Source organism: Hoplias malabaricus, chromosome 14, assembly GCF_029633855.1.
Source record: "Hoplias malabaricus isolate fHopMal1 chromosome 14, fHopMal1.hap1, whole genome shotgun sequence".
Classification (NCBI taxonomy): Eukaryota; Metazoa; Chordata; class Actinopteri; order Characiformes; family Erythrinidae; genus Hoplias; species Hoplias malabaricus.
In genome coordinates, this window is record NC_089813.1 from 30128349 (window position 1) to 30152194 (window position 23846).

The following is a 23846-nucleotide window of genomic DNA, read 5'->3' on the forward strand; positions in this document are numbered from 1 at the left end:
TGGGCTTTTGAACAGTACAGCTAAGCTTTCTGGAGATAACAGGAGTATCAAGGAGTTTTGGGACTTGTCATTCATAACTACTTATCAATACCTAGCCTCACTAACCCTCACAGAAATGTGATGTAAATTGAAATATTTTGAAACTTTTCTGGGAGGATTGACTAAATTTCTTTTGAATACCCTTATTACTTAGACAGTAAATATCTGTTTTGAAATGCATTTGAGCCTCCAGGTCTTAACACACAAAGAATGCAAGCATTTATGGATATACACAATTATGCAACTTAACAGTCCAGTCTCAGACATGCCTGTTATGTTAACATATTTGACACACATTATTCTGGATCAGGAAGAAATTAACCCTTCAAATATATTTTTGAATGTGTGGGGTCTTAAGGTGGTTTAACGCAGCTAACACTTTGAGAATAACAATAATTAAAATTTTAGCCTTATCGTATAGTATATTTCTATTAATTATATAAGGAATATAAATACATTTGTTGTTTATGTCATTAATTCACATACTTTTTAAAGTCAAATGAGTACTTATGTGAGAGGGAGGTCAGTTTTGTCTTTGTGTGTGTGTGTGTGTGTGTGTGTGTGTGTGTGTGTGTTTCTCTGTGTAATTATGTGTTGATTAGAGCTGCTGTTGGTCCCAGCGGGAAGTGGTGGGGATGTAACGACATGTGGCTTTGTGTAAACTGGTGTCTCTGTCAACTTGTGTGGACACTGTACTGCAAAGTGTGAATAGAGATGAGAAGAAAAGTTATTAATGGGCTCTAAACTAATGTGATAATCATGCCCTGTTCCAAACATATCATCGATTTGCTGTTTGGTTTTTTATCTCGTTTGTCACACTATGTGTTTAATACGCTTTTGTGCCTCCACTTAAATCAGATTTTATGATAATTTTTCTTTGTTGCTGTGTTGTATCAGGCCTTCAACAAATTATTTTGTCTATCCTTGGTTCATTGGTCCGTTGGCATTTTCATTAATCGTGAGAAGAACTGTGAGTTTATCAATATTTAAACTTTTTTAAGAAATGGAAATAACATGCATTGGTAAAACTTTTTTTTTTTAATCAATGGTACTTTTAACCAGCGCAAATAAATAGAGCATTTTGTTTGGTCAGTGAATCAAAGCAAATATTATTTTATATATATATATATATATATATGGGGGGGGGGGGCACTCATTGTGATGCCATTCCAATTCCCGTGAATGACTGATATAGTTCATGAGGTATTTCATATCTAAAATTTCTTTTCTAAAGAGAGTTTAAAATGTGGTTTATTTTATTTATTTATTTTTTAAATAAACTTGAATTATTAGTGGACATCTAGCTGGTATTTATCCCTTTGGGAAGCAGGAGAGGATTGGGTTGAGAGCTGTTTTATTTTTATACTTGGGAAGATGTTTTGGAACATACCCCTCAGAAGTCTCACATTAAATGGCACACTTTCCAGTGACCACAACCTTGCAGATCTCTGGTGTCAAACTTCATTATCTCCTAGGTACTATTTTTGTGGAGTCAAGGTAGGGTGCTCAGACATATGGAGAGATAAAAGAGAAAGTCGGAGTGTGTGTGATTGAGAGAGTTGGGTGTGCAGTGACCCCATTGTCACCAATAACTGTGTTGCCTCCCAGTCCAGCAAAGAGAGAGGACCTCCAGCAGAGTGAGCAGGCAAGCTGTTAGGTAGTTATAAATAACTGTCACACCCTGATAGACAGTCAGTGCAGTTCCTTCAGAGCTGTGCCCCTGCTGCCACATTGGAGCAGCACCTGCAGCTGTGGGTGCAAACTGGACATCACTGCTTGTCTAGATAGATGTGAACGGGGAACACAGGGAATAAATAATTCGTTAAACATATAAGCATTCAGTATTTATTCAAGATTCATTGAGCAGTGATGTTATTTTACTACATAACAAACTGAAAGAAACTGACTTTGCATTTGTTTTGTTAGTTACATATTTAGTCAGCTTTAAAGTGATCAGAAGCGAATAGTTACAAAGTTGCTGTTTGTGGTGAATTTTGAAGAAGGAAGACAGATATTTCATATAGTCTGCCACATTATTAAAACAACAATTTGTTTCGGCTCATAGACTAATGGGCCATGTACAGTCATTAATATCAGCCGGAAATGTGACCTTGACATTATTCATTTAGTAAAGAACAGAAAACTCCAATATGAAAAGAATGGAGCTTTTTTTCTTTTTAAAATTGATTTCTGTTTAAATTTTGCCCTTTTACTATGGTTTTCTCTAGATATTTATGTTTAGAAAGATTGTGTCTTCTAATTAGTATTGAAATTGTATTTGATATTTCAAATATTATACAATGCTGACAAGTTAGGTAGGTGAAGGCTGGCATCGTATGATGAGGAATCATGCATATCATCGCTGTCCATGTTCTGCAGAAATGTAATTGGCCAGAGCATCATATTAAGGTGTAAATGAATACTAAATGTAAAGGAACATTTAAAACCTTCTTGCTTTTCCTTCAATGTCCTCAGTTGTCTTCCATCCTGGGTCTAAACATCTGCAGCAGAAATAAGAAATCCAGTTGTTGGTTACTCTTCAGCACTGTCAAGTAAAATTACATCATTGATAGTACCCTAAGAAATAAATTACATTGGACCTACAGCCTGAAAATGATTTAGAAATACGTTTTTTGAATTAACTTTCTAATATGATGGTTTGTATGATTTGTACTGGCATGTGTTTTGTCTAGCAGTAAGTGTTTTCAGGTTGTGCCTGCAGAAGATGAGGGCGTGAGAGTTGGCCGTTACTCTTTCAGCTTGTTGTTTTAGTTCATGATCATGAATGAGGTCTCACTGTTATAATTGGGAGCAGGCTGTAAAAATGGGACATTACTTAACAAATAAAAGCCACTGTAGGCAATTACTGCAAAGCACACCTCTGCCAGCAGTCACCAAACAGATTAATCAAATATATCCTCACATCTCTGAGCCTGCTCATTTCTCTCCCCTGTTTGAATGCAAATAATGCGCCGGCTGTGGAGCTTTCAGGAGAGACTCTGTCCAAGGTAGTTACAGAAATCCAGTGATGAGCCAAGCATAATACGCGCACACACAGACACACACACACAGAGTCCCCACCCTGACTTGCACTCTCTCTTTCATATCATATCATCGTTGAGAGTCATCCAGGCTGTTAATCTTCAGCATAAATAATGGAGCCTGATGAATAATTTAAACCAAATTATCTATTTCTGTTGCTTCCAGAAGATCTGTGTGTTTAAGGTTATTTTAATTTGAACTCCAGATTTTTCAAATACAAATGAGTCATGCCACATTTGGTATTTGTCTCTTTTCTGACTGATCTCCTCTGAGATAAAGAGACCCAAAGAATCTGGCAGTCTGGCATTAATTAAAAGAAAAAAAGTTGTTTTATTAAAATATTTAATATAAACACATTTCAAGTAATGGGTGGAGAGGGGCAATCTAAGTAGAAAATAAGGCGCAGTGTATGTTTGTATTTTTATTTAATGGTGCCTGGTGTTGTATTGTGTTTGGTCTAGAAGGGGAATGTTAGACATAGGGACTTACTAAAGTCTGTTCCTGTGCTGTGCTTGGGGTCTCTTGGGGGGGAAACAGGGGCTCATCTCTGAATGAAACCAGTATGCTTATGTATTTCAGCATGTATGTAATATCTCCAGAAATGTCTCCGGATAAATGAGTAGCTTGTACATAAAGGGAATGCCTATGACTGGGGAAATGCTGTTCTCTGGTTTATGTTCAGAAGCTCCACATCTTTTAAGGGGGCACAGCATGTTTGAGGAAATACAATGATGATGTTGGTACCTGCGGAAGATTAATTTGTCTGTAAGTTTTTATTCACTGAATTACCACAGAAACTCATTTGTAATTCTAGTTGTTTATTTTTGTAGCACTTTTGATCTGTGTTTACTTCCATGCAGTTAGTGCTCTCCCAGATTTACAATTAGTTCCATCTACAGCAAAAATCATTAAATATTATCCATCTATGGAGCACTAATTCATGCTTTTCAGCGTTTGGAGTTCTATTTATTGTCTAAAACCTCAAGGGCGCCTATCTAAGACTTTAATTTTAAAGCAAAAAATATTCATGAACACTGGGGAATCATAGACACATTAGACCGGTTTGCAGACTAGAGCTAGCAAATGTTGAGGAAAAGTTCAGTATTTATTTATTTATTTATTAATTAATTAATTAAAATTGAGAATGTAACCTTTAACAGCCATATTGACTGGGAAAAAATTAATACATGAATATGGTCTCTGATATATCATGTATATGTAGTATATCTGCTGTTTAATTTCCATTTTTATTTTCATTTCGATATTTAGCATGAATATGGTAATACATGAATATGGTCTCTGATATATCATGTATATGTAGTATATCTGCTGTTTAATTTCCATTTTTATTTTCATTTCGATATTTAGCCATTTTGCAAATACAAATGTTTAAGTCCTTTTTTTACATTTTATCTTCTTTGGCATGTACTCTCACTTGAAAAACACATTTCTGATTCCTTTTTGTCTGTTCGTCTTTGCCTGTTCTCTGCATCATCACATATGCATTTGTTCCCTCGGCCGCGCCAATTTCCAATCTTCCCTGCTAGCTACAACAAACATTACATTTACATATTGATTCCACAGTTTTAGTCAATGTAAATATGCTGTCATTACAGTAAATGTGGGCTTCTGTTAACATAAGCTTGTCCAAAGCTCCTCAGATTAAGGCAGCGGTTGCATAATTAATGTGTGTACTGTGCATTAATTCCAGACTCTCCTCTTCCTAGCCGCTTACGTTTGAACCGTGATTAGCCGGCAGACTCGTCTCTAAGCTGTTGATTCATATTCATGCTCACAGGCAGCACGTTTGCTCAAATGCTACTTAACCTCTGCCGGTTGTTATTAGCCAAGTGTTACGTTGTTCTGGAGTCTTCTCTGAAGTCTGCTTTGTGTCTCTTGTGAAACAGAAGTCCTGAATCTTGGTCAAATTGTTAGGCACATACTGCAGAACCATGGGACCTCTGGCAACTCTGAGAAGTGATTAGGGCTCCTAGCTTAGATCTATAGGATAGTGTAGATCTCCAGATGGCTCTGGAGTGGAGGTGTGTTGGGGGCATGTCATGGCTCCTACCTCCCACCTCCTGCTGGGCTGAGACTGGCAGGCATCATGCATCTGGGGCTGTGGTGGTGAGGTTGAGGGAGAGCTATGTAGCTGGGGCTTGTCTGAGCCTACAAGCTCTGGGGAGATGGAATGAAGCTCTCTTCACAGCAGGGAGAGTAGCATGTGCGAGCCCTGACTCGTCCTCAGCTTGACTCTAACTCACTCTTATTTTTCCTCTTATTGTTTCCTCTATTTAGCAGCGTCCAGCAGGAGACGTTAAATCAAAGCTACCTGCTGATCATCAGCAACCGGGAAGCGCAGAGAGAATACAGCCTCAACTTCCCTGCCACTAGAACTATCCAGGAGGTGAGACAGTACACACATCAGACTCTCTGAATATTTGTTAATATAAAACTGCTTCTAGTATGGGCAGAACAATATATTATTGCACTGATAATATCAGCTGGTGTTAACCCTGCTGATAACAGGTACATGAGGGTTTTATTTGTTATTTTGTTCCAGGTAAACCAAATTAAATCTTAGAAATGGGTTGGCAATCCTGACCTGCTTTCACATTACAGCTAGTAAATTGGAACCTGAAAACACTACTGTGGAAAGAAAAAAAAATGCATCCAACACACAAAAAATTCTAAAAAGAATAAATGTTATTAACATTCCCAAAACGTTGGGAGGTAGGTGTAAGGAAAAAGAAAAACGAAAGCAATTATTTTTATATCAATTTGATCTATGTTTAAACAAACAAACAAACAAAGAAAAATATATAAAACAAGATATTTAATATGTTTAATGACCTTGAAATTGTCATGAATTTTGGAGAATGGCTTAGAAAAAGAACGAAATCCTAATTTTTATATTTATTTATTTATTTATTTTTACAAAGTCCTGTTTTTTCCCTGTATGTCCAGTATTAAATTCAAAGCCAGTTTCTGTATATTTTAGTGTTGTAAAATATTTGTAAAAGCCTAAAAACAATAAAGCATTTTTAGAGTAGACGTTCCTATCTGTTCAGTATGAAAAGTCACTTGGTTTAGAGAACAGTTGGGAACAGTATGTCCACCCAGTATGTGGTTATGACTGAGCAAATACATTTCCTGTTCAGCCTTTCTCCAGTCTGGTTTTAGCTGTCCACACAGCCACGGTCTGCCTAAACGACCCAAAGCTGTTTGATCTCAGGGCAAATTGGCATGTGCTAGGGACGTTTTGGGGGAATATGTTTGTGGAGTGGGCCTGTGAGGGAGATGGTTAATTTCTTAGTGCAAAATTAAACAGTGGATTAGATGAAAGGGAGGAGATGAAATATTAATCAATACATTGGAAGACTCTAGTTCTGTGTTTGCTTTTCACTCATCATTCTGGCTGCTATAGCCAGACCTGCTACTTTAGAAGAGAAGGTTTAGCATCATACAACCCTCCACTAACCCCCAAAGTTAATCAACTCCCTACCCTCTCATGCTGGAGCTGTATGAACACCTTCCTTTTATAGCTCTTCATTTTACACACAGCATTGCCATATATACATTTGTGTGTTAAGAACACAAAACCTAAGTGCCTTCATTTCCAATACGGAGCCCCACCCTCATTTCCATTGCATTCTCCCTGGCCTGCCCCAGTAACCTGCACACAGCCCTTAGCCAGTGGCTCCATTAATTATTCACAGCAGGTAGTACGCTCCACGTCAAGTGTAACAAGCTCCCTACAGATTGACAAGTCTTCTTTAGCCCCCTCCTGTGCAGGGGGAGTCACGTTGGGCCTACACAGACCTGTGGCAAAGAAACACACATCTGTGATGTTCATTTATTTTTTTTTAAAGTCGTTAGAGATGTATTTGAGGTTTGTTTAATAAATAAATCATGTAAATGTAAAAGGTCCTTTGTTAAATAAATAAGTAAATAAGTTGTTATAAGCTGTTGCTAATAAGCCAATTTATATATATATATATATATATATATATATATATATATATATAAATTTAATTTGTGAATTGACATTCTTCTTGATGCTTATTGAACGTTACTTCTTTAAAATTTTACTCCCAAAATTTTTTTTTTGACAAATATGACATTTTATTTTCCTTTATTTCATTTAATATTTTGTGTATCCTATGAAACCCATAACTATTTTAATACTAAAATGTTATCTTATGAATAAGGTAAAATCCACTTCTGACAGTATATCGTTCCTCCTTGTCGTTAAATTGGAGCAGTTTTGTTGCCATTTCTTGGTTATTTGCTTTGTTGGTTAGTTTGCTTTTTATATACTGTATTTAAGTCAGCATTCGCTGTGGTAGCAGTAACACCACTCCAGCAGCCAGCTTTACCTTCATTGCTCCCAGCATCTTTTGCTCAGAGCACCGCCGCCTCGATGGCGCTGGTCACCATTACAGTAATCAGACTACTTGACAGGTTTGTAATGGTGCTAATTGAAGAGATTAAAGCGCGAGTGACGAGCGCTCCCCTTCCCCCAGCAGATGGTTTTGATGAGCACCCACTGTGAACCTTAAGTGTTTCTGCCGGGATTACAACAACTGAGGAGGGTGGCCTGCCGAGAGGAGCGGGGGAGAGGGGAAAAGGAGAGGAGGACCAGGCCCCGCTGGCTTGGTAGGGGAGCCAGTGTGTAGACAAAGCCGACTCAAACAGGCCGCAGTTGCCTCACACTCAATAATACTTAGGCATTCCAGGTTTTGGCACAAAAGTGGGAGCAGTATTAGAGAGAGGGAGAGAGAGAGAGGAAAAATATATGCAGATTTACTTGTCCCAGAATTATACATGTAGGATATTTAAGTTATACAACCATTAATAGCACCTGTGTACTTATTGGTATGTGTTCACGGGTTACTTAGGTAGTTGATATAATGATGAAGATTTCAGAGAAATCATGCATTGCTTCATATTCTTCACCAAAGGTCTAAGCTTTTGCTTTACTGTAGCTTCAACTAGAACAATATAAATGAAAGGCTGGGAAAGAAAAGCTCAGCAGGGAGCACAATGTTCCTCTCTAACATTTTGTAGATGTTAAAAAGTTACTAACTTGAGGGGGATGTGGTGTTTGTTTGCATTTTTTTTTTCTTACAGACATGGCCTAAAAGTGCTTAAAAAGGCCTGTGTGAAAAAGCAACAAAACAGCAACACGAAGCTGTCCCAATCCCAGCTCTGCCCTCTTGCCTATTCACCACCACACAACCACATATGGAGGCTACCACAAGCCATCTTTTCTCTCTCTGCTCTCTTTTGTCTTTGCTGAAGACCAGCCGATGCTTTTTCTGCTTGTGCATATCAATAGAGAGAGAGAGTCTCAGAGTGTCCTGTTGTTTGTCTTTGCCAAAGGCTCTTGCTTTGCCTTGTGGCTCCCAGGGAACGCACCCTGTCCCTGCCTCCATTGGGCCCCGGTCCTCGCTGTCTCCCTCTGATTGGCATTCCCAAACCCTAAGTGCCGTCTCGAGCTAAGCCTCAGAGCAAATGTTTGCCAGGAAAGTGGTGGCTAGAATAGGGCCGGCCGATAGTGCTCCTCCGTCCGTGACCAGACGAGCTGTCCCAGGGATTTCTCCGCCACTGCTGTTTTTCTCCCTGCAGCTGGAGAGACGAGCGGAGAGGAAGAAAAGAAAGATGGAGAGTAAAAGAGTGTGAATGAAAGGCATCTGGTGCTGAAGAGCTTGTGACTGTTTAACGGCAACCTTTTCTTCTCTTTGATTCCTCTCCAGCCAGGGATTACCAGTACTTGGCATTTAGAGAGATTGGATCATTAATGTGTGTGTGTGTGTGTGTGTGTGTGTGTGTGTGTGTGTGTGTGTGTGTGTGTGTGTGTGTGTGTGTGTGTGGGAGTGGGAGAGAGAGAGAGTGAGAGAGCAGGAGTGCTTGTCTGCATGTGTGTGAGAGTTGCTTTTAAGTGAGTGTTATGTTTGTGTTAATTGCCTTTATCAGTGTACACTAACTGAAGTACACCATCTAAAAAAAATACATCTATAAAATACTGTGTACTTTAATTAGATTTTTCATTGTAATTATATTTGCTAAATTACATAACACTAACTTTTCAAGTTTATTTTTTGTCTAAGTTATTTAGCTTTTATTTCTCATATTCTTCATCGATTATGCAGTGACGTTCCATGTGTATACTGCATTCTTAATTTTACAGTGCAAAAAAGCAAACTGCTCTAGTGAGCAAAACGCTGCAGTTTTGCTTCTGACAGTAAGGGGGCAGCAAAACATAACAGGCAATGGCATTTGTGTGGAACGATTTTTCTTTTCCTTTAGACTTATTATCAAATATTTCAAAGATTTTCTGCAGTATTTATTTGAGGCAACCTGTATGTTGACGAATCAACTGCAGAAATATTTCCTGGAATTTTTTTTCTCCTTTGACGTTTTTTATACTGTAGTGTAAATGCTAGTGGTAGAAATTGTAGTGCGCAGATCCCTGGTATTGAATGTAACTTTAAGAAAAAGAATGAATTTCCTTATGGCAGCAGAAATGTCTTTATTCAAGTGATCATACAGTACTTTATCAGATAATGTCAACCTGTTTTGATATTTTTTTTTCTCATTCTCAGCTGAAGCCTTTTTTTCCTCCATCACCGAACCTTTTATTGTGGCATTTAAAAGGAAATGTCATCAGAAGCGGAATTTAATAGAACTGAGCCTCGTCTTTTCTGTTTTAATCAAATCTCATTATATTCTACCAAAAATGGTTTATGATCTGATACAAATGTCAGATACCCAAAATGTCTCTTAACACTACATTCATTACATTCATCACATTACATTCAAGAATCAGCAATATACATCTACTGAAAATATATTTAATATCTTGTCTGAAAATATATTTAATGAGAAGTCTTGACTTCTTGACTCTTCAGTAGTTAATGATGAACGCATTTGTTTTTACAAATCCAGACAAAAAGCCATATAGGGCTGCTTGTCTCAATTTTTAACCACTTTAACCACAAACTGTATCTTCATTAATTTGTATTTCATATATATATATATATATATATATAATTTTTTTTTTTTTTTTTTTAAATAAAGATTTTTGCTACTTTTCCATAGGTTTTGCTGTTTTTCAGGGTGTCTAAACAACTTGTTACACCTTTATCCATGTTGAATCTTCTTGTGAAATTTGGACATAATAAAGAGATTTGCTTTGAATCTTTATCATGATGGAAATCCCTCTGCTAGAAGTAAGAAGACTTTGGCAATATTGACAGTAGGCTGGTTCTCATAACAGGAGGCCTAGGGAAGAGAGCAGTAAAATGCCAGAGTCCCACAGAGGACCTGTGGGCTTGGACGGATAAATGCTGCTGCCGGGACCTCCGCGTTGGCATTAGTTTCTTCTTTCTCTTGGGCTGCAGTGCCCCCTGACCCTAAACGCTTCATTACAGCCGAGCGTAGGTGTTTACGGCTGCCTGCCGGTCAGGCCTGGGCAGCCAAATCCCTGTAGCCCTCTGGTCAAACACAGATATTACACTCTGTAATAACACTGGCCAACCCGGCTGACCTCTGCTCACTTCATAAAGCATAGCGCACAGCCAAGTGTGTGGGCTGGTAGATGTTTGAGTGTGTGCAGTGGGGCAGTCTTTGACTTGAGGTACTGCATTGAATATTGAGTCCTTTTCCCCCCTTCTTGTGTATGTGTACCTGACCAAAGCACTCAGGACAGTGCCTTTGGGCATACACACTTTACATTATGTAGAATAAAAGACTATTGAATTTCCATTGTCTTTTGGCCAAGCGAAGCATGTAGTTTTATCCCTGTTAACACTGAGCTACCGATGGCTTGTCCTACATTACAGTGCTTCACTGCTAAAAACATATTTTTGGGTTAATCTTGGGTATGTAAATGTTTATAGAAGGATCTGCTGTTTTCCTCTCGGCACCAGCACCTCAGCTTCTGGTTCATATCCTTTGTTTTTTTTAGCCTTCATGTGGCCATAGTTTCTGCCTCCATGGGCACAAGTCCTTGGTCTGGCTGAGGGTCCGTGTCCACTCGGCGTGCCTGCTGTGGGATTTGGCCGTGTGCGGGGAGGGCTTTTCAGCACAATGGATAGTTTGCTCTGCTTCTGTATCTAGCGCCGCAGGGTAGCACATTCTACGGGGGTAATGCGCTAGAATCTGCGCCCGTCCAGTTTAGAGCAACACCCACTTTGATCACTGTCACCCTCCGCTCATCAGGCTGGCATTGGGTTTTAAACCAACAAGGCTGCTGGGTTGAAGGATGGCTTGAACTGTTTAAAAGCACGCAATGTTATTAAGTGCAGATACACGGCAGCTGAATGGCCAAAGAGAAATACTGTCCATTGGACTGTTAGCATTGGGTATTAAGTGAGGTATCCACGGAATGTCTCCCTGTCCTAGTCCCCTTCCCTCCCTATGTCCAAGCTGTGCCTCTTTTTGTGTTGCAGACAGACTGTTGTTTTGAATGTATAATCTTGTTACTGAACAAACATAACTGTAAAAAAAAAAAATTACTTGGGGCATTTTTTGATTCATACACAGATTCTTGTTTTATTTATTGTTCTTACTGTAATCTTAGGTGAAGAGGAACATCTCAGACTTGACAAACATCCCTGTACGACATCAACAGTGGGATGGCTGGCCTGCCTCAGCCTCTGATGACTCAGTAAGTCGTTTTGTTTTTAACAAAAAGACTTTGGGACAATATCTAAATATACTGTAATAGTATAATTTATTTGCAGAGAAAAAAATTATTAAATGAATTAAGTGCCATTATTAGATAGATTTGTTGAATTTTGGGGTTCTCCATATTGGTGATGTTGAAACTAATTAAGATGTCACAGATCAGCTCCTCTCTGTTGTCCCCTGGCTGTGGACATTTAAGCTCATGTTGTAGAGTGTCACTGACCTTTCCCACCCTGGTCACTGCTCCCTGCCTTTTACTTCTGTGCAGTCACATCGATCAAAAGAGGCCCTAAAACTGAACTCTGAGGATCACCCAAACCTTCACTGCCCTTATATGACAATCAGCTATATAAAACTATGGGAACATTTTCCATGTCAATTGTGCAATTGTATTATTATCCATTTGACCAGTTAAGCTTTTATATCTTTTTAAAACTACTGGTTAAAAGGATAGCGTTGCAAACCACATATTAAAACCCATTTTGTGTGATTTACTGCTGACAGAAGTTTACTTTCTTGAGAAACATTTTTCCACCTGATTTACCAGCACATTATCGTTTATAGTTTGTTGCATATGCCATCTGAATATTGAATGTCCTGTTGACAAGCTCAGGTTAAATTATCTTGTATGTCACATATTTTAGGTAGTTATACCTTCAGTTATTTTAAGTGAAGCAATGAAAACTGTTTTTGTCACGTACCAATGTTGCCTCTTAGCAAAAAAAAATAACAGGGATAAAGTCAGTCCATCTTTTCTCTCCCTCTCACACACCAAAGATGATGCCCACTTGATCAACTGAAGTGTGCACAAGCTTGGTTTGAGTGAAGAGGCATGTCACTCACAAATACTCTTTAGATCACATTAAACCACAAATGCCTGCAAAAGTATTATGATTTTTTTTTGTGTGTGGCATAATTGTGCTTGGCCACATAGCTCATCTTTCCCAAGCTCAGTAAGAGGAGATATTAAAAACATTGGCCTCTAATAATGACCCGGGTATGTACTGAAATAGGTGGTGATGCATTAGAGTGTAAAGCCCCCCTGTATGACAGACAGGCTGTTTCTATGCATATCTCATTAACCCTGTCTCATCTCCCAGGATTTCTACCAATACACAGGACAGCGAAGGCTTAAAAATACAATTACTGCTGGACCTTGCCTTCATTGCCCCTTACTTTTTCTCATATTGTTTAACAACTTTTTATTCCCGGTTATATTGGAGATAAAGGAAAAAACTTATCATTGACTAGTTTACATGTGGTGTCTGAGTTTACATTTGATTATCACAGAAGTAGACTTGGAAGTGATTTTTCATTTATTCTGATTAATTCAGAAGATATTTAAGTGCCCTAGTGGGAAGTACAACCGTCTATACACAGCATACTCAGTGACTTTTACTTTTTTCAGTACACTTAAATATTAGAATAAGTGATTTATGGAGTAAAATCATTCTCATTTTCCCCCTCCAGGAAGCTTGTACACCAGTGTATTGATTGTTAAACTCACCTCATCCGTTTGGAAAGTTTTCTTATGTAAAGGTAGCTCTGTATTTTAGTGTCTGTGACGCTAGAATAAAATTCACACTTATGTTTTTTGGGAATGCCCCACCATTGTTGGCCTCTGGTCAGATGTTGCAACTTTACTTGTTGGCATTATTTACTTGTTGATTCTTATGTGCTGACTTTCCAGGTATCATCCTCTAACAATTTGTCTATAAGGCTGTTGCATGCTACACTCCTAATACTATTCAAAATACTAATTTATGATCTATTGATTACTGCTGTTTTTAAGTGTTCATTAATATTGCAAAACTTGCAGTAACTCCCTTCACCAGTAATCAGTGTTGCAGGAATATATACACAAAGACAACATAGATAATGCTTTATTGATCCCGAAAGAAATTGTAGATTATATACAATACATATTACTACACATTCTTTTCTAAAGTAAATTTATTTACTAAATGTATTTCAGTTCACTGTATAAAACTAGTTCTTCAAATTTAAATTAACCGGGGTAAACTTTCCAGATGGTCATCTCCAAAAGGAATGGCTTGGAGAAAAAAATTTTTTCCAAGTATATGCAACATTGTTTTTCCACAAATAAAATTACTTTGTAATTGTTTTTTTTTTTTTTTTTCCCCAGCTAACATTTTCATTTAATGCGGTAAAATAAAATATATAAATAAGTTCTCTGTATTTTTTTAGGTTTGAATTTAACTTCATAACAGATGCTCATTTAGGCACATATTCTGTTATCACAAAGCACACCTTCCATTATTGCAAAGTACTAGTATGTGAATGCTATTACTACTACTATCAACAACAATAATAACAATAACAACCGAAGTATTATTATAGAATTATTATTATTACATATTATTATATAATAGTCTGAGTAGTAGTAATATAAATATATAGAGTGTTTAACAATTATTTAAATCCCAGATTAAACCCAGTAAACCTACGCTGAACAATATTATTATTTGGGAGTGTTTTAATGGTGGTGTTATAGTTGTCATTCTCAATACATAAACCCCAGTAAAAACTCCATGTTCCTTAGCCAGGTCTGGACAGACCTCAGTTTTTTCTTTATTTTTCTTGCTTTCTTCACTAACATTCATCTTTATTCATCTGTGTCAGTCTCTTTCAGGTTTTAAATAAGCAGATCTGGCATTAATATAGCATCTGCAAATATTAACAGAACATATCTATTACTATATCTACAATCAGCTGTTTAATATATACAATGAAAAGGGGGCAACATTTGCATCGTACATTGATGTAAAAACCTGGGTAGGATTTATTCTAATTTTGCACTGTCTAGTTAAACAGGACTAATCATACTTTTAAGGAAATATGCAGTAATCTTTTTATTGTAATGATAATTTCAATGATGTTATCAGAAAGTTTATCATTGTAATATATAGTAATTTTACTTACTAAGCACAAAACGGATCATATGGAGCAATATATAAGTGGAAGTCTGTGGGTCAGTTGTGATATTGTGATCCAAAACATCTCTCTCTCTCTCTCTCGCTTTTTTAATTCTTACTCTCTCTGTTTTTCATTCTTTCTCACACACGCACACACACACCTCTTTCCTGACCAGCAGCCTTATGAAACACCTGTGGGAATGATTGACAGCCTCTGAAACGTCCTTATTAGAGTCCGTTCCCCATAATTGCTGACATTTATCCAGTGTTTCAGGGTGTTTGCTAATGTATTACTGCGGCTGCTCTCTGAGGGGCTGCGTGCCCTGCGCCTCTTATGGGCTCTTCACCTTGTAGACTCGTGGAGGAGGCTTATTGGGCCTGCTGGTTGCCGTAGCGACAGGGCTCAGTGCTAAGCTGCCAGAGCCCTTGGTGAGATTGCTGTCTGCGGGGAGATATACACACCTCCTCACACCACCAAACCACCAACCTGCTGCTTCTGACTCTCTTTCTTGCCCCTGCAGCCTGACTTTAAACATGCTTTACATGTCCTGTCCAATGTGTTGATGCTTCAGGGCAGGCTTCCAGCTAGGTTTTACAGGGCTCCAACAACTGCTTTGCTTTTCAACTTTCATTAGCTCCTTGTTTGTTTATTTATTTATTTTGTTTACTCTCTGATGCCTGCTCTGTATTGATTTACTAGATGGATTATTTAAAAGATTATTTTAATTTTGTGTATATATATATATATATATGTATATATATATATATATATATATATATATATATATATATATATATGTATATATATATATATAACCTTACAATATAACTGTATATTGATATAATTGTATCACAGGTGAGATTCAGGTGAAGCATTGTTTATCAAGTCATATAAACTGTGTAATCAATTTACTGTTATGTTGAACTTATCCTGCAAATTTGGAGAGAAAAGACAGGTAAGATAATATTTATGGTTTAGTGTAGGTTGACTAAGCTTTAGTAATGTCAGTGGCTGACAACCAGTTCCACAACCTGCACCATCCAGCAGGTGTTTAGGGTGGGGCTTTGTCAGTTCTTTTTTTCCCTTATATGCCTGTATTTTTCTTTTTATTCTTTTACTTACTAGGTGGGGTGATGTGTTGGTGTAGCTCAGAAGTAGACACTGCAGCTGTCTGCAGCAATTATCTCACCCTCACTGGCAGAGAGAAGAATGGAAAAGTACAAAAAAGTTAAAGAATTAGGTAGTGTGCAAGGTTTGTTTGGAGAGATAAAAAGAAAAAGAAATCTTCTGTACGTCTCCCCTGTGTTAGGGCCTTTGATGCGTTTGGTAATTAAGAGAATCCAAAAGGAGGAGAGTTGGTTCATTGTGCACTGCTGGAGCAGGGCTTTAGGGAAGGGTTGCTGGGGATGGTGGGGGAAGGTGTTGACCTTTCCCCTGTAGCCTGCGGCTCTTAAGCATACAACTAGCCAGCAGTGCTTGTCTCTCAGCCTCGTGAGAGGAAGAAAGGGGCACTAAGTGTGTAACGAGGCTCTACTTCATATGTTCAGTCTCTGATATCCTCAACTCCTTCTGCCCCTTCTCCAAATCCCCATTGTATGATGAAGTGATGAAACTTGATTTAAACTCTTATGAGGGCACGAGGAAGTCCTAGTATTGAGAAGCCTTAGCTAGTATTCTCATATTTGATTACTGAGAGAGGAGAAGGATGATTGAGCCAGGCACTGGTTTGCAGCTCTACAATACTCTCCCTTAAAGTGACAGCTCTCCTTAGTTGTCCTTACTAAATTTAACTGACAAAGCATATGACACACAATTATTTTAAACTGGGAAAAAAAGAATATAATATAGCTTTAAAAGCATGTGTGTTTTTACTTAAATCAAAGTAAAAAGTATTTCCTTGTGAATGTAGGTTTGTATTTAAATGTTCATAATGTTATTAGTTTGAGTTGGAATTTAAATCCCCTTAATATCCCTCTTCATCCGAATAATATAGTACTTACCCAAAAAAATAAATTGCACACATAAAAGAAGCCTTGAAACAAAATTAATTGCAATTGATGATACCTAGTAAACAACTTACTCAAGGCTGGTCATCTTTTACTGTGGAATATAAAAATATATATTATTGGTTTTATCATTGATTTGTTGGGTACTGTCTTTTACAACAACAGTCTTTAGGTTAGATCGTAGAAAAGATTATTCTGTGTTATCCAATGGTAGCTACCCTCTCAATGACACCCATGAAGAAAAGATCTCAGGTGTTTGGACAATAAGGCAATCCACCTAAGTGTTTTCTCCCCAGGTGTTCAGTGTACTTTAACTGCTCAGACCATTGGACTTTACAGGGCATCTCAGTACAGTAAACTTGTTGTAGTTAGTTCTGAAAGGAAAGAAACACTATCTGTCATCTCTTTGTGTGGGCTAGAATGTTTGCTCTGTGGACAGTTCAGGTTTCTCTAATGTTGCTTTTCTCTCTGGTGCATTCAACTCACTTGTAATTTTCCAATGTCTCTAGAGGATTTTACTAATTTGTAAAACATGTGTGTGTGTATGCGTAAGCAGATTGTATAAATCCAATTTTGACGGGTAAATATTATTCAGCAGTTTTTCTACATGTAAAACTGAATTGCTGCTGCTGTAATTACCTCCGCATTTCACAGTGCACAGCTGGTTCAAGAACCTGACTGTAGCACAGATTACAACCCCATGCTGTGTGTAGTCCTGCCCTTTTTTAGACCAAAAATATCTGATCATCTCCTATGACAAATAGGCCACAAAGCAGCATTTTGATGTAGTTAAATATCAGAGCCCTATTCATAGAACAAATTTTTTGGATAAAAAATGATGAGCATGATCAGGGTCATTGAATGACAAAATGATCAATTCACTGCAAAATGTAGTGCTGAGCTTAGCATCAGCGTAATGCCTAACCACTCACACACACAAACACACACAGATAAGTGTTGAGAGAGGAAAAAAAAGCAGGACCTCGCCAAAAAAAACAGGCAGATGTATTTTGAATGCTACCATGGGTAAGTGCGAGTAAATTGAGTAAATGGCAGGTAAGTGTTGATAAAGCTGATGTGATCAGAAAGAAAGGAGCATTCTGTTCAGCGGTGTTGTGGAGGTGTGAGGGGTAGACAGGCCTTAATGAGTCCCTGTAGTGCGCAGGCCTGCTGACATTTCCACTGCAGATGGGAAGTTAATGAGACATCTAGACCTGCACCTCACCCTATCATATCACAGCCCCACTCTGATGCAAGCACACTTGCTAATAAAGATTTTCCTTTTTAAATCAGTAGAGATATGACTATTTTTGTATCTACATACTAAAACCAGATTTCTGATTTGATGAAAATTATATATTATGTTATACTCTGAATCTAATCTGTAGCAGAGATTTATGACTATATTCAAATGTTCCATGAAATTATTTCAGACCTCATTCATGTTTTTGGACAGGCAGTTATAGAAAATTATCAATATAAATAATTATTTTGTTTTTTCTTAGTCAGTTAACTTTTTAATTTAACAAACTGGCCTAACTAAAATTCAAGAAAATTAAAGAAACAAAATTTTGTGCATTGCCCAAAAATCTGCACTTTGTTTTATTCTTTTGAACCATTAATTAATTGGCAGATTTTAAGATTTCCAAGGTTTTGGCTGATCAGGTTAAGTGATTATTGTAATTATGCATTTAATTTAATACAATTTGATGACTGTAATGGTCTGATATTCTGACAGAAGCATGTATATCGTTGTGTTAAATAGTGTCTCTTTCATTACACATTTTTGGGAACAGAAATACAAATTGTTGCAGTTTTGCACATGCTTACGTGGTACTAAACTTTAGATGTTCAGCGGCCAGTGGTCTAGGTCTGACCCCGAATATACGGATATTTGTTCATTGGGTGGGTATTTGGTTTATAATTTTGACATTCGGATATTTTTTATTTTTTTTTTTTGATAAAAGTGGCAATAAAGGCAACACTCCACTCCACATGTATTCAGCCTTGTCAACATAAAGTCTTGAACTAAACCTAAAAGAGCCTAACGCGATACAACAACATGCTTACAACGAAGCATTTCATGACAGTTCATTTTGTCAGCTTTACACCTCAAAGAAGTTTGGATTACATTGTGTACATGGGTTTATGTTTGCCCTTAGTGGAACCATGTAGCGCACGAGTTGGCGAACAACTAAGCGAGCAGAGCCATGCTGGGAGCCAAAGTGCAGCTTTAATTTTACAGTGGGCACTGAGAGCTGATTTGTAAACAAGAGGGCTGGCCCCAAATATTGGGGTATTCAGTTATTTGTTCATTGTTTATCTATTCTGCTTCCAATTTTGAGATTCAGATATTTTTCGATAAATGTGATTATCGATAAAGGCAACGCTCCAGCAGTAAAATCAGTGCTCTCCCCAATCCACCCGTATTCAGGCTCTTCAAAATAAAAGTCTTTATGCAAATGAAGCCTAAAACTCAGTCATATAAATCAGCCTAACATGCTAAAACAACACACTAAAAAAATGAAGCAAGGTGACGCCACAGTTCATTTTGTCAGCTTTGTGCCTGAAATTAGAGCACATCCACTCAAACTGGCTAAATTGTGTATGCTGTAGGCCCTTAGTTAGCGAGCTAGTTCGCAGGTTAGAGAGTGCAGCAAACAAAGCCACGCTTTGAGCCACGGCTCAGTCTGGAGAGAGGGATATTAAAGCAGGGTTCGGAAGCGGATTTGGTTAATTACAACAATATACACCACCCCACTCTCAGAGTATTTGAATATTCACTGAATATCCTGGCCGAAGCTCCGAAGTCCAAAAATGGTATTCGTGACAGCCCTACAATGGTCACCATTTGTCAGATTATCCTCTTCATGATGCACCATAGCAGACCGTTTTGAGCTGGAAGGTAGCCAGTCAAGTACACTTACTCTGTGTGTAAAGCCACGCTTCATGCATGTTGTGCCACATACAGAATGAGGACATTGTCTTGCTGGACTCTCCAAATAGACTTCTTTGGAAAAGACATAACCATTATGGCAGCATCTGTCTTTCTAAAATCCCAGTAAGCTTTCATATCAGTTGTATCTTTACATATGTGCAATAGGCCATTTACCAACATGCAATAGCATATGTTGCCTTTTGCACTAGATGGTCCCTTTCATATCTGGCACAGTGAACTCAGTGTCCATTTTCCCATACAAAATGCTCTGAGTTCTGCACAAAGTGATGAGCCACCACCCATCTTTGTTTGTTAAATCTGTCACTGTTGGTCTGAAAGCATTTATAGTATAACTATTTGCTATTTTATATGCTACTGTGGAATTTTCTCTTTTTTGTTTTTGGTGTATTTCCTCGGGCTAAAAAGAAAAATCTTGTAGTTAATGGCTGAATTGACTATAAATTAAATAAATCCAGGTAAATCTCTAATTTCTGAAGATTTGTTAATTGTTCAGCTTACATATTTTGTATGTATTCACCTGTATTAGCGAGGTTTACATTATTGTAGTTTCATGAAATGTTCTCATAGTACATTTTCATGATAGTCACCAAATAATTCCTAGTGATTACTACGTAATAAGCCTAAAGGTTGATAACAGAATAATATTCCTAGAATTAATGGTCTTAATAATATTAAGATTTTGTGTTGATTGGATGGTTCATGATTCCAGCTCACAAGCTACCAATCATCCATCCTACCTATCATTACTCAGCCTCATTCCAGCCTTTAGGGACTTGAGTAGGTTTGCTCATGTGATTTGGTTTTGCATGTGTTTTGATATTTCTCTGTAGCTGATGGTGTGTGTGTGTGTTTGTAGATGACGCTGGCCTCCTCTGGGATTAGCTATCCGTGCCATCATCTGAGTGTATGCAGGAGATCATATCCAGCCACTGCCCTTGAGCCAACTGAGGAGGTACAGTGCAGTGATACAAAATGACTCATCATACAATCTCTGAACATGCACCTTCTCAGAAAGACCTCCATCAGAAACAAAGTCAATACAGGAAAATGTGCACAAAATATATGCTATTAATTATTTATAGTATTAATGCCTTTGATTCATTCATTCATTCATTATCTCTAACCGCTTATCCAGTTCAGGGTCGAGGTGGGTCCAGAGCCTACCTGGAATCATTGGACACAAGGCAGGAATACAACCTGGAGGGGGTGCCAGTCCTTCACAGGGCTAATGTCATTTGATGAATTTTATAAAATTGTAATACAGTGACTAGTAGTTTCCATTAACTTGTCTCATCAAATTTCAGCATTGCATTAATGTGAGTTGGTATATGTAAATAAATAATATTTAAATTTTTTATCTTGTATGGAAGATTTCTGTCATTGTTATAGTAAATACATTTCAAGAATGTGGATTTTTTTTAGTTCAGCATTCTGTTGACCATATGTGCACTCTAATAAAGCAGTTATTTGAAATACTAAATTTATCAGTGACATGGCGCCTCCTAGGATCTTTTGGGTCTGTACTATTTTTAGTATAGGATGAACCTCAGTCCACAGTTGGAATCTGTGTTTACTGCATGTATGGGCAGTGTAACACACTGTGTCGTCACAGTTGAGTTGTTCTGTGTTCACACATGAATTCCCCTGAGTTTTAACCACTTGTGATTTATTTATTTATTTATTTTCTCTAAGAATCTGATATTGGGAGCACAGTTATTTACAGCATTTATAGTTTTAAACTCATGTTTTATTCTTTTTAAGTGATTTAATAAGCAGTTAAGAGGATAACAACTAATATGATTTTTTAAAATAATAATAAGAAGCCAAATGAATAAATACAAGTGAAATAATAAAATTATTGACCACAGCTGTCAAAAAAATAATATATGTATGTATACGTGTGTGTCTGTATATATGTATATGTAAATTGTGTTTGTTTGTTTGCATTAGTGCACAGATGTTCACATGGTCAGTGATAGTGAAGGGGATGATTTTGAGGATGCATCTGAATTTGGAGTAGATGAATCTGAAATTTTTGGCATGGGAAGCTCGAGTTGTCGAAAGTCTCCAATGAGTAAGTGTATCATTCGTTTTTCTTTTGATTGAGAATCAGTTGTGTTGACTTGTACAAACTGAAATTATTTTGCTGTGTCTATTTTTTCTCACCTAGTGCCAGAAAACAGTGAAAATGAGGGTGATGCCTTACTGCACTTTACTGCCGAATTTTCATCAAGGTGAGAGTGCAGAAGAATACAGAGTACTAAAATACAGTTTAAACATACATTAATTAAGACTACTTGTACAGTTAAAAGGACTGAACTATTAATTAGTTTCTAGAAGTTTTATTGTAACAGATTCAAGCATTGCAATATAAGATGTATCATAACCCCTTAAGGACAATATAAATGTATTGAGAATTTTCTTATCTTTTTTTTTATTGTATGTTTTTTTTTTTATAAATACATACCTTTTCTTAACACATACAGAGATCAGCCATAACATTATTACCACCTCCTTTTTCTACGGTCACTGTTTATTTTCTCAACAAAACGGACCATACAGGAGTTCTAGTTCTTCGATTGTCTGTTGCACAGCATAGTTTTTTAATGTCCCCTTTCACTTTGTATGTTTATGGCCAGGGCCCCCACAGCAGGTATGATTTGTGTGATGGATCATTCTTAGCGCCGCACTTACACTGACTTTGTGATGTTGAGTTGGTATGAATGGATCAAACACAACAGTGCTGCTTGATTTATTATTTTTTTTAAACCCCTCTGTGTCCACTCACTTTCCACTCTATTAGATGCATACTTTGTAGATGTCTCTCTGAGGCATAGTTATATAATGCCTAATCTCATGGATTTTCTGTATTCATGAAAGGTATGGAGATTGCCATCCAGTCTTCTATATTGGATCCTTGGAGGCAGCATCTCATGAGGCCTTCTATGGCAAAGCCAGAGATGTGAGTACATTTCTCATTACTTCAGTTACCTGTCAGCAAATTCAGAAAAAATAATTATTAAATGTGTAGCAAAGCTGGTCAAATATATTAAACATGTATTGTTAACAGGTGGCTTGCAGGCAGTAGATTTGTTTGACAAAATCAGCTTTTTACGTCACCTGACAAATTTGATTAAGATCTATCAATAATTGTCTCTCACTGATAGAATAGATACTGTTTTTACTGCTTGTCCTCTCTCTCTGCAAGCAGAAAATATATTCAAGATGGATTCTTGTAACGTGGTGTGAAATTACCTGTCGATGAAATGATTTGAAAAGGTTTGTCAAAAGAGACAGACTCAAGTTGTGGTAGACTTTGGTAAAAACTCAAAATCAAGCGGTGCCTAAACTTGCAGCATTTTTAAATCCTCATGCTTCACTTTAACCTTCTAAGGTATATAAACCTTTCTGCCGTTTTGACTGACAATTACTCCCTCTCGTCTAAATAATTCCCCCTTAAAACTTGCCTGTTTCCCTTTAGAACAGCTGAAGCTTTATTTATAGCGGCTCAGTGCTGCTTCTCCCGCCGCGGCCTCTGAAGGAGGCTTGTATCAACTGACAGCTTGTGTGGATTACAGTTTTATTAGACAGGGAGGAAGCAGCAAGATGTTTGGGGGGTTTTGGAGCACGAGGGGGAGGCGCGACTGGCGCTTTGCCTGTTACCCAGCTGATCTCCTCTCCTCGTTCAAGCACGCTCAATATGGCCGCCGCTCTCCATCAGGAAACTGTACACAGTGTCACTGAAAATAAACACAGCAGAAAAAAAAAGAATGTGCTGACCTTCCATGTCTTTTTGCTTTCGTTAGCTAGCCCACTTCGGTGAGGCTGTTTGCCTTCTACATCTTGAATATACCTTATGTTTTTACTTAGCATATTGCCTTATGTTAGGTGAATTGCAAAATATCACTGCAAAGGAGGTTCTCAAGAGAAGACACATTCAGTCTTAAAGTTAAATTTCATCAAATGAACTTCTGACAATGACATGTTTCACAGTCTGTATATGTAAAATGCTTATTAATAAATTAATAATTAGTACTTATTGACTAGATATTAAATAATTTATTTGTGTTTTTTACGTTCCAGTACTGTATACGTCTAGAATATGTAGTGTTTTTCGCGATTGACCACAGATGTGTTATTCGGACATGCGTGAGAGGCTTTGTCTTATT

At 37.5% G+C, this 23846-nt stretch overlaps 1 protein-coding gene across 2 annotated transcripts in view; it reads left to right on the top strand.

Annotated features, from left to right (window-relative positions):
* faf1 (Fas (TNFRSF6) associated factor 1) overlaps window positions 1–23846 on the top strand; it is a 71818-nt gene that overhangs the window by 23031 nt on the left and 24941 nt on the right. The window contains exons 7-12 of one of the 2 annotated variants that reach the window (XM_066643783.1): window positions 5383–5488; window positions 11669–11755; window positions 20534–20629; window positions 21628–21751; window positions 21848–21911; window positions 22558–22639. In XM_066643783.1, coding sequence (XP_066499880.1) covers window positions 5383–5488; window positions 11669–11755; window positions 20534–20629; window positions 21628–21751; window positions 21848–21911; window positions 22558–22639 — 559 coding nt within the window. Of the gene's footprint in view, window positions 1–5379; window positions 5489–11668; window positions 11756–20533; window positions 20630–21627; window positions 21752–21847; window positions 21912–22557; window positions 22640–23846 lie in introns of both variants that reach the window. The other variant, XM_066643782.1, reaches the window with a different exon arrangement.